This window comes from Myodes glareolus, chromosome X (assembly GCF_982192425.1).
Source record: "Myodes glareolus chromosome X, mMyoGla1.1, whole genome shotgun sequence".
Classification (NCBI taxonomy): domain Eukaryota; kingdom Metazoa; phylum Chordata; class Mammalia; order Rodentia; family Cricetidae; genus Myodes; species Myodes glareolus.
This window is the reverse complement of record NC_142053.1, coordinates 617116-637350: the sequence shown is the minus strand read 5'-3', so window position 1 is coordinate 637350 and position 20235 is coordinate 617116. Positions and strand designations below refer to the sequence as shown.

Sequence of the window (20235 nt, the reverse complement as noted above, 5' to 3'; positions counted from 1 at the left end):
TATGAGTTTCTTATAGATTCTGGATATTAACCTTCTATCAGATATCTGTCTTACAAAGAAAGATTCTCTCCCACCTAGTGGGTTTTCTTTTCACTAGGTTGATTGTTTCCTCAGCTGTACAGAAGCCTCTTATATTTATGAGGTCCCATTTTTCAGTTGTTGACCTTACTCCTTGAGTGAATAAAATCCTATTCAGAAACTATCATCCCACACCTAAATCTTTTCTTCTAGAAGTTTCAGGGTTTCAAGTTTCACACCAAGGTCTCTGATCTACTTGAAACTGATTTTTGTGGATGGCAATATATTTCATTTTCATTTATATTTCAATTTCATTCTTCTACATGTAAACATCTTATTTTCCCAGTTGTTGAAGATTCTGTCTTTCCTCCAGTGTGTATTTTTGGCATCCTTTTTGTCAAATACCAAATGGCTGTAATTACATGCCAATGATAGAGATATTAGTTAATTTTACTTATTAATATGTGTATTGTGGGGGTGCATTCACGGGTACATGCCAAAAAGTAGATATGGAGGTCAGAAGACAACTTGCTGGTGTTGCTTCTCTTCTTCCTACTATTTAGCTTCTGGAAATTTCAAGCTTGACAACGAACCTTTATTCACTGATCCATCTCACTCCTTTTAAGTATCTTTAATTAAACTAAATTTATATACATATACAATCTGCTATAAGCATTCTTTTAAATTTTTTTATTTGTTCTGATTTCATGTGTGTGTTGAACATATATACTTACAATGCAATAACAAACAAAAAGCACTACGTTGAAAACAAGCTCTCTTCAGTTCTCCAGTCTTGCTTTATTTCTTTACAGCAACTCAACCAATTATCTAGCAGTCTTCTTCTAACCCCACCCCTTCCCTAAGGGTGTCTAGAAGTCTTACTTTATTACCCCCCCCCCCCCCCCCCCGCGCCTTTAAAAAAAGATGAAAAGATATCAAGTTATAATTACTTGGTTCTATATGTTACATTTGCTTTGACTTGCAAGCAGGGTCTCATGCAGTGCTTATGCCACCACACCCTGTTTATCAATACATTTACTTTTAAATGGTTGTTATGAAGGGCAACTCTGGGGAAAGTCCTTGAACCTACGAAATTAGCCACAGTTCTTGGGATTTTGCACGTAAACTATAAACATTTGAAAGCTTTTGACCCAGAGGGCGATAAGATTCTCACTGAAGGTGCCCTTTGAGGGACACTCGTGCAAACGGCGGGTTATTTATGATTAGTCAGGGGATATACTCTGAATCGGATACATCCGTCTGCCTGAGGGAATTGAGATCGACCCGGAAGCCACTCTGGAAAATGCGCTCCTTACTGAGGTACAGGTAGTTGTGAGGTCTGCCGTGGTCTGGATTCCCAAGGTTTTAGCTTGCCTATTCCCTAAATCTCTTACATTCCTTTTCCCAGAAGTCGGTATTGGTCCTCCAGAAGCTCCCGCTTTTCGACCTAATCTCTTCTAAACCTGTCACTCATACGCGTTTAGCCAATCATCACCTAGATATAAGCACCAATGAATACGCAGACTCATAGGAAGAGAGGCGAGCCTTCACGTACAAACGATCCAATCACTGACGCCAACGGCAGACGCCTCAGAAGGCAGTTATTTGCGCTTCGGCTTTCTTAAGATGGCTGCGGCTAAGGACGGATGTGGCTTAGAAGCTGCTGCTGGAAACGGGCGGCGGCTCCACCTAGGGATTCCTGAAGCGGTGTTTGTGGTAAGAGATCCTGTTCCTTCGCGTCTTGGTCCCAGATTGAAGATTTCTTTTCAGTCGCCACACAGGTCTGCGTTGTTGGGGGAAGGTGGGGAGCTGAGCGGAAAGGTCCCGGGAGGAAAAGCCCGGTCTGTTTCCCCAACCCCCGCATCCTGGTTTTTCAGACCCTGCCGGGGGATGGCTTTAAAGAGTGGCCAGAAGAGGGAGTGGGGGAGGACTGCGGAGCAGAACCCAGATGCTAGGCGGTTGTCCTTTGTCCCCCCCCCCCCCCCCCCAAAGGCCGATTATTGAGGAGCACAAGACTGCGATGGTGCAGTACTGGAGACTAGATGGGTGATGGGTGGAAACTTAGTACGGTGAGTAGGCGGAACTGAGTGATACCTAGTCAGTTTGAGCAGGGTCGTGATCCGTTTCCTTGGGAATGGAAGTAGACTGCCGAGAAAGTAGGTAGATGTTAATTATCACGAATGTGAATTCCTTATGTGTCTTGCTTTTAGAAATTGAGGGCTTTGCAGTGCAGTGGATAACTGGCTGTCATTAGGTGTCTGAAACCATTTTATATTTGGTTTTCCATTTAAGCAGTTTGGGGTGATAACAAATTGTATGCAGTTGTGAGAATTGTGGGGAATACAATTGGAAGGTTTCACGTAACAGGGAGAACAACCCAAATTCAAAGAGAAGGTAGAAGTTGTATATATTTTATCATTTATTTGTGCTGAAACACTGCTTGCTATATAATCTTAGTGGAATTTTCCTTGACCTTTTGTTTTATACCAAAAGTGTATATACTCCCTTATGTCTAATATTCAAAAGACCCATTTCTTTTACTTAAATCACATTTTATATTGTATATTTTAATTTACTGGTGGAATAATGGTTTTGTGTATTCTCAGTGTGCCATGCTTTTAAAAGTATCTTTCAAGTGACCTTTACATGAAATAATATTTTCTGAGGTTCAGAAATTTTCTTAAGAGATTTTTGCAAAACATAGGAGGGAGTGGCTGTTGTTCCTATTTTGTAGATATAGGTGAAGAAACCAAGAAAATATTGTTCCTGAATATTTTGTCCCAGATCACACATGATATAAATGAGCTATCCAGACTTCACAAATGAGCAGACAGGAGGGCTTCAGAACCTCTGGTTGTGCTCTGTTATTTAGCGGTTAGGTATTTTTCCTGATCCTACCACAATGCTTATACATAAGATTGTGTGTGTTATGTGTGTATGTATGTATGTATGTATGTATATGTGTGTATGTATATATGTGTGTGTGTGAGTGTAATTCTCATGTGTTTTAAATATAGCATACTAGTCAGAGGTAACTTCAGATATTGAATTAATGAATACCAACCTTATCTGAGGGCATTATAATCTTAACCTTATCTATCTATCTATCTATCTATCTATCTATCTATCTATCATCTATCTGTCATCTATCTATTCTATCTTTCTATCTATCTATTGACAGAGCCCCACACTGTAGCCCGGGTTGGCCTAGAAACTCACCGTGTGTACTAGGCTAGCCTCAGATTCATAGCAACCCTCCTACCTCTGCTTTCCAAGTGTTGAGATTAAAGATGGACACGGTGACACCTGGTTCTAAAATTTTATGGTTAAATAAAATTGTTACATATGGTTAAATATACCAATAAGATGTAATAAACAGCCCAATCTATGCATAATTATTTTGAAGTTCCAATACTAATGGCAGTGGCATGATATTGTAGCAATATAAAATTCTACAGTAGAGAGTATTTGAATCCTGCCCTGCCTTCCTACTTGCTGCTTATCCTTGAGTATATACGAATGGCAGTGTTTATTTGGTTACTGTGAAAAATAAAACGTGTTCAACTGAATTAAAGCAGTAAGAAAAATGATAAATTTGGCACACAATGTGCTCAATTCTTTGACTAGGGAACATGAATAGACAGTGTGCTTCATTGTCAATAGTTTTCTTCTTCCTTCCCTTCTTTCTTCTTCTTCTTCTTCTTCTTCTTCTTCTTCTTCTTCTTCTTCTTCTTCTTCTTCTTCTTCTTCTTCTTCTTCTTCTTCTTCTTCTTCTTCTTCTTCTTTTTTTTTTTGTTGGTTTTTTGAGACAAGGTTTCTCTGTAGCTTTGGAGCCTGTCCTGGAATTAACCCTTGTAGACCAGACTGGCCTTGAGCTCAGAGATCCACCTGCCTCTGCCTTCTGAGTGCTGAAATTAAAGGCACGTGCCACCACCACCTGGTCAATAGTTTTCATATTTACTACAGGAGAAATGTACAAAACATCTCAACCTATATATAAATCAGAATTAGAAAGAGAAGACTAAATTAGCTACATAATATAGTGAGCTGCCCCAAATTGTCTTTTTTTAACTTATTTTTGTCTTTTTTTTTTTGAGACAGGCATTATGTAACCTGGGATAACCCAAATTTGTTGTATGTCTTGGGCTGGTCTTGAATTTCAAGTCTTTGTGCTTCTGCTTCATGAGTTTTAGGATTATAGGCCTGTACTATCATGTCTAGCTTATCTATAACTTTTCTTCATGTCAGTTAGGCAAGTGGTATACTACTGAGCTCCAATCCACCTGTGTTTGACTTTTTATGATTATGTTTTTAATTAAAAATAAGCCTTTGGTAAAATTAGTTCTTGCTAATGGAGTCTCACTGGGTATATTAGACACACTTAAGGGTAGGCACCATGCCCACCAGTAGATTGCCAATACAAAATGAATTCAATGGTATTTTTGTAGATTTGTCTCATATTGCTTTGTTTGAGCATTTTTATTCTTACTGGCTTTTTACTTGAATGTTATTTCAGATTTTGTGTTTTTATGGATTTTGTGTGTATGTTTCTTATATTTTCCTTTCTCTTTAAAATTATGCTGTGATTTTTTTGTTTGTTTGCCTGTTTTTTAAAGAGAGAGAGAAAGGGTGTGGAGTTGGGGAGGTGGGAGGATCTTGGAGGAGTTGGGGGAGGATATATTTTATGAAAAAATTAAAACAAGCCTTTGAAGAAAAAAAAGAAAACTTGTTCTTTTGCATTTTATAAACAAAGTGAAAATCAGATTTATGATATAAATTTAAGGTTTTATAATATTTTTCGTATTAAAGGAAGATGTAGATTCTTTCATGAAGCAGCCTGGGAATGAGACTGCAGATACAGTGTTAAAGAAGCTGGATGAACAATATCAGAAGTATAAGTTTATGGAACTCAACCTTGCTCAAAAGAAAAGGAGGTAATCAAAACAATTTCTACATTTAAAAAACTTTATTATAATTATCAATTATATAAGTTGTACAAGCCAGTGAGTTTTATTCTTATATACCCACACATACAAATATTGTATCTGGATCATATTCACCTTCCCTGATGACATCCACCCTTCCCTTTACTTTAGTCAGGTGTATTTTGTTTAACATGATGACTTATATAATTCTGTTAATTATATTACAAATGTTATGTTTTCATTTTTACTAATTGTTGTATAATGTTTCATTTCCACATAAGTGCGTGTACCATGCATGCACACATACTTGCTTATCTATTCATCTGTTGTTCTTGGTTATTGTGAATAGTGCCATAGCGAATATTAGTATGCACACAACATTTCCATGGTTACTTTATTTTCTTTTGGGTGTCCAGTCAGCAATCATATAGCTGAATCAGGTAGTCTTTGCTTTTTTAGTTTTTCCAATTATATTGTGTGCACATGTATATATTCAGGTTCATACATGCCATTGCACAAACATAGGTTCTCATGTGCCATAATGCATGTGTGGAGGTCAGAGAATAACTTTCGGGATCAGTTCTCTTCTGCCACTTTATTGAGGCCGGGTCTCTCTTGCTATTTCTAATGCTTTGTATACTTCAGGCTAGCTTCTAGGTAGTTCTCATTTTGCCATGCTGAGATGACAGATGACAGTCACTGCATCCTATTTTTCTGTCAATTTTAGGGATTGAACTCAGGTTGAGACTTAGCAGCAAGGGCTTTTACCTGCTGAGCCATTTCTCTGGCTTCATTTTTATATTTTTGAGGAGTATTCATATTGTTATATATAAGAGGTATTATAATTTACATTCCTGTTAGCAGTATATAAGGTACCTTTTTTTGTATATCTTTGTCAGTATTGCTAATTAATTAATTAATTTTTTTGAGATAGAGTATCATATAGCACAGGCTGGTCTTGAATTTGCTATGTAGCAAAGGATGACTTTGAGGTTCTGATCCTTCTGCCTTCACCTCCCAAGTGTAGGGAGTTACAGGTGTGTAACATAAGGCCTGGCTTTATTTTTCCTGCCATACTGGGTAATTGAACCTAAGGCCTCATGTGTACTAGGTGGGTGCTCTACCTTGAGTTATATTGTTAGTCCTTCTAATATTTTTTTATTTTGAAATAGGTTCTTAAGTTGCCCAGGTAGGTCTTGAACTTTCAATCTTACTGTCTCTGCCTTCTAAATAGCTGGGATGACAGGCCTACACCACCAGGCATAGCCTGGTGTTTTTGATGATAGCTATTCTGACTCTGGTGAGATGAAATCTTTGTAATTTTAATTTGCATTTCGTCTTTGCATGAAGTGGAGATTGTTTGGGGAAGGGGCTGCTTGTTTGTCCCAGCCACCTGAGTAGCTTAGCCCTGAAATAATAACACAGAAACCGTATTAATTAAAACACTGCTTGACCCATTAGCTCTAGCTTCTTACTGGCTAACTCTTACATCTTAATTTAACCCATTTCTATTAATCTGCATATCGCCACGTAGCAGTGGCTTACCTACAAAGATTCGGCATATCTGACTCTGGCAGCTCCATGGCGGCTCTCACGCCGCCATTCTTTCTCCCAGCATTCAGTCCAGTCCTCCCCACCTACTTAAGTTCTGCCCTATCAACAGGCCAAGGCAGTTTCTTTATTCATTGATGGCAATCATAGCACACAGAGGGGATTCCCACATCAGGAGATCAGTATTTGTATGTATCAGCTTCACAACTTGGCCCTTTCTCTACCTCTGGAGATCATATGTATGTCCATACCCTTTTCTACCTTGTATCTGATAAGGTAGCTAATAATTCACACTGGGTGATTCAAAGGGCATCTAGATGATTTGTACATTTTAAGAAACAGTATGACAAATGTGTACACTGAGAAGACATCACTGTGCTTGGCCTGATAGTTAGCTTATTATAATTTACTTGTGCTGAGTATGTATACCTACCTATAACAGCCCCATATAGTACTACACAGGTGATTGATATTTTCAGATTTGGAATTTAATATATTTGGATACATGTCATTTTAAAAATTAGTTATAAAATCGATCTTTTAAATGTAGGTTTATAATCAACTACAGAGCCTGTGCATCACTTCTACAGAATGTGGCCTGTTCTAGAAATGTTAGCAACAGGGAATTACACATGAAACAAGACTTTTTACACTATGTATTGAATATATCCATATATATTGAATATATACATAGTTTACATAGTCTTACTTTTTAATTTAAAAAATATTTTATGCATATGAATGTTTTCCTGCCTGTATGTCTGTGTACTGTGTGCATGCCTGGTGCTTGTGGAAGTCAGAACCGATATCAGATCTGCAACTGGGTTATAGATGGTTATGAACCACCATATGTGTGCTGGGAATTGAACTTGGGTCCTCTGAAAGAACAGTGTTCTAAATCACTGAGTAATCTCTTTGGTCCCTTAAATATTGTAATCAAATGTTTATATTCTTAATATTCTCTATATGACTTATTAAATATACTTTGTTTTGTAATATTTATCATGAATATTTTTTCTTATATCTAAAATATTTAAATAAATCTTAGGAAATATCTTAACTTTTTATATTTATAAATAGTTTTTAAGGACATATCAGTTGAAAATTGCAAGGTTAGTAAGATGGTCCTGATGTTTATTTTTGCCTGTAAAATACTATGTTAACCTTTTTGTCCCTCTTCACAGACTGAAAGGTCAGATTCCTGAAATTAAACAGACTTTGGAAATTCTAAAATACATGCAGAAGAAAAAAGTAAGTATATTTTTGTTTGCAAGTATAAGTCAATCAGAATTCTTTGACAGAGACTTAATTTCCTTGACTCCTTGGTTACTGGTACTTCATTTATGCAGTAGGATTCATCTTTACCTTCTTGTTAATATTACCTATAGTAACATTAAAAATAGTATACTTATGTCAAAAAGATGGCTTGTGGCCTTCCCCTAAAATCAAGTTTAATTCTCAGTTCCTCACTTAAATTACTTTGTGTGGGGCTGGAGAGATGGCTCAGTGGTTAAGAGCATTGCCTGCTCTTCCAAAGATCCCGAGTTCAATTCCTGGCAACTACATGGTGGCTCACAACCATCTGTAATGAGGTCTGGTGCCCTCTTCTGGCCTGCAGACATACACGTAGACAGAATATTGTATACATAATAAATAAATTAAAAAATTACTTTGTGTGTGAAATTTTAATTAGAAATGATTAAATGTCTTATTCTAAGGTAGCAACATTTAAGAATGTTTTTCACTTAATTTTTATGGGTGTGCTACTGGCATATTGGCTTCATAGTAGTTTGAGAATGATCATTCTGCTTCTGTATTGTTTTTTGAATAGTTTAAGGATTGGCTATAGATCTTTGCTTTGAATGTCTTATATAAGTCTTCTGTGAATCCATCTGGTCCTGGACTTCATTTTAGCTGGAAGGCTTTTATTTCTTTTTCTTTTTTTCTCTCTGATAGTATTTTTATTACTTTATAAATAATAGGAACCAAAATTTCCACTTCCTCCCCTCCTCTCATTTCCCTCCCGCTCCCCACTCTCCCTCCGCTCCAGTCCTAAGAGAGGGCAGGGTACCCTGCACTGTGGGAAGTCCAAGGCCCTCCCCTCTCCATCCAGGCTTAGGAAGGTATTCATCCAAATAGAGTAGGATCCCAAAAGGAAGGCTTTTATTTCATACATTTATTTCTTAGGGGTCTATTTAAGTCATTTACTTCTTGGCTTAATTTTGGTAGTTTGGCTGAATTCAGATGTTTCTTTTAGATTTTCTAGTTTAATGGCGTACAGGTTTCAAAAATATTCCCTTATAATATTCTACATTTCTTTGGTGTCTGTTGTAATGTTTTCCTGTTCATTTCTGATTTTGTTATTTTGGATCCCTCTTTCTTTTGGTTAGTTGGACCAAGGGTATCTAAGTTATGTTAGTCTTCTCAAAGAACCAGATCTTACATTTTTTGATCCTTTATATTGTTTTCTTTGTTTCTATTTAGTTGATTTCTGCTCTGAGTTTTATTATTTTTTTTATGTTGATTGGGTTTAGATTTGATTCTTTTTCTAACTTTTTGAGTTACATCATTAAGCCATTTATTTGTGCTCTTTTTGATTTTTTTTTTTTTTTAGTGTAGGCACTTAGAGCTGTGAATGTGTCTCATGGGACTGCTTTCAATGTGTTTCAGAGATGTGCTCTATTTTAGAAAAGCTTCCATATGTTGCTGAATAGAATGTATATTCTTTGGTCTTTGGGTAGAATATTCTGGTCCATTTGATGTAGGATATCAATTGATTCTGATGTTTCTCTGTTTCTTTTGTCCAGATGACCTGTCTATTGGAGAAAGTGGGCTATTGAAATCACCTACTTAATAATGGATTGAAGTTAATCTGCATCTTTAAATCCAGTAGTAGATTTTTTAAAAAATGAAATTGGGCACCCATGAGTTTGCACATATGTTTAGGATAATAATATCTTCCTGGTTTACTGTTCCCTTGATTAGAGTGATATATCCTCCTTATCTCTTCTGATTAATTTTAGTTTGAAGTCTATTTTGTCAGATAGTAGGATAGTGATATCTGCTAGCTTCTGAGTTCCATTTGATTAAGTAGTTTTGCTCATCCTTTTACTCTTAGGCATTGCTTAACTTTGAAACTAAGATGTACTTCTTGGAGGCTTATCATAACCTTCATAGCTGCAGGAATTATTGTTGTTTTATTTTATGGATGAGGAACTTGAGACATAGATAAATAGTGACATGCCAAATTTACAGAGCTAGTAAGCAGCTGAATCAGAGTTCATGCCAAGTCATTTTAGCCATTCATTATATAATAGCTATTTGTTTTTTTTCTACTAAGTAAGTCTTCAAGATGGTACTCTTTTAAATGTCTTGGGATCCCTCCTTTATAACCTTGATATCAACCTGACCTGTATGTGGTACTGTCATTTTTTTAAAGGAGTCCACCAATTCAATGGAGACCAGATTCTTACTGGCAGATAACCTGTACTGCAAAGCTTCTGTTCCCCCTACTGATAAAGTGTGCCTGTGGTTGGGGGTAAGTAAATGTTATAGCCACAGCCACTCACTGTATTTGTAAAACAATGTTTTCTGACCAGCAAAACTTTTTTTTTCCTAAAATGTAATGTCTTTATCTCTCTTTGATTTTAGAAAGAATGATAGTATAGACTTCAAATGCTCCTTTATTAGAAACGGACTGGAATTAGGAGTATCTTTAAAAGACTACACACATTTAATGTTTTTTCCAGTCCAAGCAAAACTGACCAAACCTACTCTTCAGCTGTGTGTGTATGTGTGTGTGTGGGGGGGTAAGGGGCATGGAGGTGGTGGATGAACTCGGGGCTTTGAGTATGTCAGGAAAGCACTCTACCATGGATCCGCATTCCTCAGCCCTTTGTTTTTCTAAGACAACATCTCATATGTAGCCCAGACTGTCCTTTGACTTCTAATCCTCCCACCTTTGCTTACCCACTACTGAGATTGCCGTCATGCCACCATGCCCAACTACTCTGTTACTGTTTTGTCTTTTCAGAATGCAACAGAAGGAAGATAGAGGGGAGGGACTATGGCTCATTTGCTAAAATACTTGCTTTACAAGCATGAAAACCTGAGTTCAATACTGAGAACTCACATAGAAAAGGCAAGACATATATTTGTGATCCCAGGTCTTGGGAGTCAGTGGTCAGTGGGTTTTACAAAGAAATGGGGGTCTAGAAGGGAAAGCTGAAAGGGGTGTAGGCAAAGAATTAGGGAGACCCTAGGCCTGCACTAAGAGGTAGAGTCCCTAGGGAATTGCCAGTAGTTTTAATGTAATCAATTTCTTTCTCCTATTTTCAAAGTATATTCATTGGTCTGCTGGCAAGTGGCAATCAATTTAGGTACAAAATGGTGAACAATTAGGGAGGAAAGACCTTTATTTGTAACATGTACTGATTTCTATGATATAGTGTTCTGATCATTCCTGTATGATATACTGGAATGTATAGTTGAAAAGAGGTATTTTGGAATATTTTGCACTGAAATGTGATTGACAAAATACCCTTGTGCTACATTCCTCAGCAAACACCCTTTAGTCCTATGTCAGTGGTGGTAGGGAGATACATTGCAGCACTGCTGCTGGTATAGCCTGAGAATCTTTTTTCCTCTTTAGGGACTGCTACTAGGTAAAAGTGGATCTTTGACTATGCTGCATACAATAACTCAGGGATAAGTCAGCATGAAGCAAAGTTTATGAAGTATTTGTAAGAGATGCTTCAAATCTAAGTGGGAGTGTTTAGAGAGAGAAGGTGCTTAGGAAAAGTACAGTACCTCCAAGGCACGGTTCTCAACTTCTCAAAAGAGAGATGTACTTAGTTAGTTTTACTAGGGTTGAACTCAGGGGATTTATGTCTGCTAGGCAGTTACTGTATGTCTGACTTACACCACCCCTTCAATTATTATTTTGGTCATATGTATTTGTAGGGTATAGTGTGGTAATTCAATATGTATATACAATGTATACTGATCTACTAAGGGCAATTTAATATTTCCATCTTTTTACTACTTTGAATTTAGAGCCATTAAGCTCTAAGGGTTAGGCTTCATGGCAATATGTATAGTCCTAGCATTTTGGTAGGCTAATTGACCTTCAAGTTCAAAGTTAGCCTGGGTTATGGGATAAGACTCTGTCTCAACACCCCTCCTCCAAATATATAGAAATAGTATAGTATTGTAGCACAACTAATAAAAACCCAGAGATGGATATTGGGGTTCAACCTGAAGGTCAGAAAAGCAAAACAGCCAGCCATTGACTCTTACCTCTACCTCAGTCCGGAAATGGTGATCCTGCCTCTGGTAATCTCAGAATGAGACTGAGTGCTGTTTCTTTCCATTTAATAATCCTCTCTAGTTCTGGGATTAAGGGCGTACACCAGTACCACCTGGTTTCTATGGCAAATTAGTATGGCTACTGGGATCAGAAGTGTGGGTCACCACTGCCTGGTCTGGAAGATTGACCAGAGTGGCTATTTTACTTTCTGACCTTATATCTATCTTTATTTATTAAAATGCAAATAAAATAGCACTACAGAGTATTATGAGTTGTAGTTAACACAACTGTTCTTTAGAACACTAGAACTGTGCTTTGCTATCTATTACTAAATTCCCTCTAACCCTACCTCAAAACCCCTCCTAGTATCTGATAATCACTGTGTATTCATTTTTAAAAAGCACCTACATGTAATATGATAGCCTGCTATATTTCTCCTTTGTGTCTGACTAAAATCTTGTGTTCCAATTAGCTTACTGATATTAATTTAGAGCTTCCATTATCTGCTGTGTGCCACATTGTTGCTGGGTGTAAAAATCCCAAATCATTTCTTTGAAGATACTGTCTCTTTTTTAACAATTAAGGTAAAATTTACTATTTAAAAGTATACAGTTTCATAGTTTTTAGTGTGTAGTTGTACAACTGTGATTTCTTTTTATTCAAGAACATTTTATTTACCCCATAAAGAAACCCATTTCTATTAGCATTTAGTCTACATTCCTTTTGCTACTTCCTTTCCTCTGGCATCCACTATACTTGATTTTTACCAGATGGCTGAGAGCAGTATCAACTGCTAATTTATATCCTTTCTCTGTGTATTGACTTCATTCCTTTATAGCCCCAAATACCCTGTTTTGTGTATAAACCACATCTTGTTTATTCATTATCAACTAATAGATATCTGATATATCTCTCCTTTTTGGCTATTGTTAATAAATTTGCGTGCCAATATATATTTTCAGTGTTTTTGAGTTATATGTGTGTCCTGTCTTTTAATGTTTGATTGCTTGCTTCCTTTCTTCCTTTGATTTTTGATAGAGTCTTTCTATGTAGTCCTGGCTTTCCTAGACTAGGCTGACCTCAAACTCATAAGAATTCTTCCTGGCTCTTCCTCAAAAATGATGATATTAAAGGCATAAACCACTATGTATAACTATTAATGTTAGTTTTGTGGGGTTTTTGTTTGTTTTAATTACTGTTTTTTTTAGTTAGTTGAAGTTCAGTAAGTACTGATTTTTAGTTATTTGTGGTTCAGTAATTACCATTGCAGCCACCCATCTTCTTTCAGAACACACAGTCTTGCATTAGCTACTCAAGTGTTCTACCAATGAAATACATCCCCAGTTTCTTTTTTTGTTTTGTTCTGTTTTTTGTTTGTTTGGTTTTTTTTTTTGAGACTAGGCCTTCCTGTGTGGCCCAGGATGGCCTTGACCTCCTACTCTTCCTGCCTCATACTAGCAAGTGCTGGGTTAATGCTTTTTGCTTCTTTGTTTCTTGACAGATTGTTTTGTATCCCAGGCTTGCAACAAACCATGTAGCTGAGGATGACCATGAATTACTGATCTCTTCTGCCTCCTGAGTATTAGAATAGATGTGACTTTTTCTGTTTTTCTTTCCTGAGACAAACTCTTACTATATAGCACAGACTGGCTTTGAGCTTGGAATCCCCTTCCTTAGCCTCCTGCATTCCAGGATTATAGCCACAAGTCTCTGTTAAGCTTTAATACTTGTTTGACAGATAACATTTTTACATGTAATTTAAAAGGTATAAAAGCACCATCTTAGTCATTTTCTCTATGAGTCAGTTATCACTGACTGGGTAATTTATAAAGAATTAGGTCTGTTTGCTATATCTGGAAACTGGGAAGTTCAAGAGGATGGTGCCAGCATCCGGTGAGGGCCATAGGCTGTATCATATGGTAGAAAAGATCATGTAATAAAACTGTAAGGCATACTAGCTTACTAATGCCATCATGTCAGTTCCTCATGATGTCATCTAAATCTGATGGCTTCCCAAAGACCCTGTCTCAATATTCTACTAGTATATGTATTTGGTACTTTTCATTCTGGGAGACAAATCTATAGCAAAGATATCCTGTGAAGAGCCTACTTCTCTTTAGCACAGTGTACCTGCCTTTAAAGTAATCAGCAGTCTATTTCTTGGTATCTTTCACGTTGACCGAGGTTTCTGTTGACAGAGGTTTCTGTCCCACCTGGTCCTGCAGCCGTTCAGTCCCAAGGAAATACACAAAGGTCTACATTAATTATAAACTAGTTGACCTAGTAGCTCAGGCTTCTTATTAATTAATTTTTATAACTTATATCAGCCCATAATTCTTGTCTATGTTAGCCACATGGCTTGGTACCTTTTTCGAGGCAGTTACATCTTGTTTGCTCTGTGTTTGGCTTCCTCTCTGTCTGGGTGACAGCTGCAGACTGAAACTTCCCTTTTCCCAGAATTCTGGTTGCCCCACCTCTACTTCCTGCCTTGTTGTAGAAGAAAGGGCAGGCTGCGTCCTGCCATCTGGCTAGCTTTACTCCCGAAATAATTACATGGAAACTGTATTCTTTTAAACACTGCCTGGCCCATTAGTTCCCACCTCTTATTGGCTAGCTCTTACATATTGATTCAACCCATTTCTAATAATCTGTATGTCACCATGAGGTGGTGACTTACTGGGAAAGATTCAGCATGTCTGACCTGGCAGCTTCATGGCGGTGGCTCGGAGAAGAGAGTCATGGCGACTGCCTCATTGTCTTCTTCCCAGCATTCTGTTCTGTCTATGTTCTGATCTATCAGGCCAGGCAGTTTTCTTTATTAATTAACCAATGAAAGCAACAGATAGATAGAAGACCCTTCTACATCACCTGGTCGCTGTTGCCCCACCTATACTTCCTGTTTGACTACTGGCCAATCAGCATTTTATTAAACAAGTACAAGAAACATGTCTTTATAGGGTAAAACTATTGTCCCACAGTACCTTCATGAAAAGTTTTATACATACATAGGTAAAGACCATATCCATCTGCCCTTTTACAGAAATGGTGACACACACTAGTCTACCTTTTTCCCATTTCATAATGTGTGTTGTGATTATGTGTATTGATACTTCATTTTCTACATACCTGTAATTCTGGGGTCAGCAAGTTTTCTGTAAAGGCTCAAATAGTAATATTTTCTATTTTTTAAGGCTGTATGGTCTTTGTCTTATGCTCTGCTGTAGCAAAGTATAAGGCAGTGGGCTGGTTTGGTCCAGGGGCTGCAGTTTGCAGACATTTGCGTTAACATGGAAATTGTTAAGTAATTGTCATGACTTTTTCTCTTTAGGCTAATGTAATGCTTGAATACGATATTGATGAAGCTCAGGCATTGTTGGAAAAGAATTTATCAACTGCCACAAAGAACCTGGATTCTCTTGAGGAAGACCTTGACTTTCTTCGAGATCAATTTACTACAACAGAAGTCAGTATCCTTTTAAGAAATAGGCAAAGAGAGGGAGAAAGATTTTTAAAAATTCCTATATTTTTATGGGGAGAAAGACTTTATTCTTTTTTTAAAAAAGATTTATTTATTTATTTTATTTATTAGTTATGTGTACAGTGTTCTGCCTACACTCCAGAAGAGGGCACCAGATCTCATTATAGATGTTTTGTGAGCCACCATGTGCTTGCTAGGAATTGAACTCAGGACCTCTGGAAGAGCAGCCAGTGCTCTTAACCTCTGAGCCATCTCTCAAGTCCCCCCATGACTTTATTCTCAAATAAATGTGAAGTTGGAGATTGTCTTTTTTATTTGAATCAAAAAGCTTAGAGATAAAATAATAAATTTGAAATGTAGAGACATGAACAGCAAGCAGGTTCACACTGCTCAATAAGTTTTTTTCAAATATTTTATTATACCTTTATAGTCAAATAGTTTATTTTCACAAACATTTAAAAGTCCTCTGTATGTTATTTTACTCACCCCTAAAATACCCGAGGCCTTTTGTGTTTCCTTTTGTTCTTTCCTTCATTTGTTTCTCCTACCTAGAATGATTTCCCTTTTTATACTTGAAGGTAATCCTTTATCCTTCATATTTCAATTTAAACATCAGAGAATTTCTCAACTTTTTCTGTCAGAGTGCCCCCCCCCCCAGTGTACACATAGTATTTTGTTTTCCTGACTTAACCCAAAGCTTTTCAATTGTAGGAATACAATCTCTCCCAACATGTAGCATATAGTAGGTATGTTCTTGCAAGATAGGTTTTTTTGAGGTTTAGTGCCAGGAGCATCTGACTAGTGATGTGAATACTTGATTCAGCTGTGAAATCCTGAGGCTCTAGGAGAGCTAGACCTTATGGAAAAGAAAAGGTGTTAATTGTGCAAGAAAATGAGATGCAGTGAAAGAAAATCATCTAAGTTGAATCCTAGAAACCTAGAGAAATGCCATTTATCATTGATATAGTAATGTATAAACTGGAAAAGTTAGAGTGCTAGACAGACATTAGAGTAAGTTCTGATGAATCTAAATTCCATGAAGGAAGGGACTTCAGCTAGCTAATTCAAGGATGCGTAGAGTACCTAGTTACACAGTAGATACTTAGTAAAACTAGAGGATCTGTTAAGCCCAGAGAACTGTAAGAGATAAATTTTTTAATGATTGTACTCATTTTAACATTTTGTGCAGGGATATAGAGTCAGAGATTTTGAAATTTTGTGAATGAAGAATTAGTTTTAAAACTTGACAAATTAAATAATAGAAAAAATGAGTTAGTCATAGTGATATGTACACCACAGTTCCAGATACTTGGGAGTTTGAGGTTTGAGTCTGAACCCATGAGTTTCAGGAAAGCCTGGGCAGTATTGTAATATGTCTCAAATTTGTTGAGAGTATCTAGCATATATTCATTAAGTGTAGTGTTACAGTTGACTAGATATGTTAAGCAGTTATTGATTGGAAGTCTTGTTTTTTATAGAAGTTAATTCTAGAATTTTCTTAGCAATTGATAGTATAGCAACATGGCTATCAACAGTAGTTGCCACTATTATTTTTGTTTGTGTGATTTCTGTGTCTTTGTTTCACTATATGAGTTACTGGTAATTTCATTTGTTATCTTTAGCATTATATTTGCATTTTCTTTGACAATTCTTACAGATATGGCTAGGGTTTATAATTGGGATGTAAAAAGAAGAAACAAAGATGATTCTGCCAAGAACAAAGCATAACACCAGAATTGAAAATGTGGTTCAGGTTTCCAAACATATTAAATAAGCCAGTGTTTATCTTTAAAGATTGATGTAACTTTGAGTGTTTTTTTTCACAGCAGAAATAATTAAAACATAAAGACACCATTTTATTTATTTATGAAAACAAAAATTACTTTCAAATATTTTATAACATTAGCAGTATTCTTTTCATATTTCCCTACAATGTAATGCTGCTTTTGTTTTATTTTATCTGTTATAAGACAACTCTTAACTGAAGTGGCCGAAAACTGTGAGGAATGCTATGGAGGCTGCTGAATGCTGAGCTCCAGCACAGTTTACACAGTTTTTTCTTTATTGCTTGATGTTACTCTCACTTAATGTGGTAAACCTTTTAGAGGCAAGAAAGACAGTTCAATGTTTGTAAACTTGTTTTTCTTTAGTATTTGTAGGATAATATCATCCCTTGTTGCTTTTGTGTTCTATAAATGGGGTTCCATGCATCTCTGCTTAACCAATAGCTTTTATGATACTCTAATCTTTTCAGAAAATGATTATTTACTTTCATACACAGTTTGAGGGCTATTGACATATATAAAATTTTGACCCCAAATAAGTGCGCTATGTCTTTGCAATGCCAGTATAAGGGAGACTTGATCAATGTGAGAGAACACTACCCATTCAAAACTTTAAGCTAAGATAATTTTATATTATGTAACAGTTCTCCAAAGCACCTTGAACAGGAATATTAACATAAATGTAAATCTGCATTGGTTCAAAAGAGTTGTAAGCTTTTTTTATTTGTGATAAAATTGCATAGGAATGATAAAATCTGTGGAAAGCCATTGGCACTGTGGTCAAAGTACTTGGTGGTTCAGATTCTGGTAAAAATACATGCATGTTATTCTATCTCCATGTAGTAAAAAGTATACTTGTACGGTGTTTTGTACTTGTATTTCATGTAATTAAAACAGTTATATTCAAACTGTTGCCTGATACCTTTTTCATGTTAATCTTTATCTTAATCTGTATAGCTTTCTGGCAAATACCAAAAGTCAGGTAAAACAAGCATTTATATTGTATGGGTCTGGAGACTGGTAAGTTCAATCGAAGTGCAAGGGCAGAGCCCTCATGTTGTACTCATTTCTCTAACTTCCCACACTCATCCTAATACTTTGAGGTATTATCACTTATGTTTTAACATGAGAAAAACATTTCAGATAATATCTAAGGTTAATATGGGTCTCTTCACATTTTTATGAGGTTCATTTACATGTACCTAACTAGTATATGTTTAGAGCTTTTTATGTTTGTGAAACAACATAATATCCCATTGGAAGGAATACAGATAAGCAAATAAGATTTTAATCTGAAATATACCAAACTTTCTTTTTTTATTACTTATTTTTTTGGACAATATATTTTGATCATGTTTTTCCCGTCCCTTAACTCCTCCCAAACTTACTTGGTTTAGTTTTTCTTTTATGAATTTTTTTTTAAATTTTAGAATTTGAAGTTTGTAAGTAGTAGATATATTGGTACAGGATGTCCCTGTTAATATAGGAATTGTGTTTCTCTTCTGTAAACATCTATTTTGTTTTAAATATCTGAAAAGATTAAATATGAATCTGTAGTTGATGTAAGGAATGTGAAGAAAAAAATGCCATGTGGTAACAATAATTATACATTACAAATTAAGTTAATCATTCAATAAATGTTTATTTAATGTTTCATGAGCACTGTTAGTCCCTAGTAAATGAAAGATATTTAATCTTAACTCTACTGAATTATTTCTTTCATAATGATACACAATTTTAGAGTAATATAACCATCTGGATATAACACGGTATCATCAGACTTAATAGCACAATATGCTCATTGAGAATATGTGGGCAGAAGATTGACTATGAAACTTGATGTTAAGTTTTAGTTTAATTATTTTCCATTATAAAATGAGTGTTAACATTTGAGAAACAGTGAAAAATAGAGGTGGAGATGCTTAAGTTCCACTTGCATTCCTTAGCCAACCAACTGATTTCTTTCCACCCTTCTCTTCCTATCTTTCTTTAATTAGGCATCACTCTGTAGCCAAAGCTGGACTGAAACTCACCTTGTATCCCATGTTGGCCTCAGACTCATGATCTTCCTGCCTCAACATCCCAAGAGCTAGGATTACAGGTATGTGCTACCATGTTCACCCACTTCTGTGCCCAGCTTCTATTTCTTATATGCATAAATTTATAGGAAACAAATAGTTGTTTGTTTATAATATGTTCATATTTAACATAAAATTTGCTTATATAATGCTCTTTTTTTTGAGACAGTATTGGTGTTCTCAAATTTTCAGGTCCTTCTACTTGTTAAGAGTTGAAATTGCAGACATGAACCACCAGATCTACCCTAGTACTTTTATTTTAATATTATTTTATTAGTTTCATAGTAATTCTAAGTGAACCACAGTAAGCTATTTTTATTATTAGGCATTAGGGGGATGTCTAAACTGTATTGATTTTTATAAGAGTATATTATAAAAACATGAGCCCAGCTCTTGACTCTGGCTTCTTGTCTTGTGACATGAGCTCATGTTGTGATACAAAGAACCATTTAACAGAATTGAGATGTTGACTCAAAGGCAAAAAAAGATGCCTTTAAATATCCATAATGATGAGCTAAAGAAATCTCTATTCTTTTTTTTTAAGGTCAGGCACATGATTCTATAATACTTAGTTTATTGTACATACTTTCTTTTTTATTTTATTTTGTTTTTATTGAGCTATATTTTCTTTCTCTGCTCCACTCTTCTCACCTCCCCTTCTACCATATCCCATGGCCCCTATGCTCCCAATTTACTCAGGAGATCTTGTCTTTTTCTACTTCCCATGTAGATTAGATCCATGTATGTTTCTCTGGTTCCTCTTTGTTGTCTAGGTTGTCTGGGATTGTGAATTTTAGGCTGTTTTTTCTTTGTTTTATGTCTAAAAGCCACTTATGAGTGAGTACATATGATATTTGTCTTTCTGGGTCTAAGTTACCTCACTCAATATGATGTTTTCTAGATCCATTTTCCTGCAAATTTCAAGATGTCATTTTTTTCTGCTATGTAGTACTCCATTGTGTAAATGTACCACATTTTCCTTATCCATTCTTTGGTCAAGGGGCATTAGGTTGTTTCCAGGTTCTGGCTATGACAAATAATGATGCTATGACTGTAACTGAACACATGCCCTTGTGGTATGATTGAGCATCTT

General features: G+C 36.1%; 1 protein-coding gene across 1 annotated transcript; it reads left to right on the top strand.

Moving 5' to 3' along the window:
- Positions 1-1576: 1576 nt before the first annotated feature.
- Vbp1 (VHL binding protein 1) lies at positions 1577-17972 on the top strand. The gene is made up of 6 exons (XM_087902622.1): positions 1577-1734; positions 4828-4952; positions 7679-7745; positions 9934-10032; positions 15131-15269; positions 16938-17972. The coding sequence occupies exons 1-6, from the start codon at positions 1645-1647 to the stop codon at positions 17006-17008; spliced, it is 591 nt and encodes a 196-aa protein (XP_087758748.1). The 5' UTR covers positions 1577-1644; the 3' UTR covers positions 17009-17972.
- The last annotated feature ends 2263 nt before the right edge of the window (positions 17973-20235 follow it).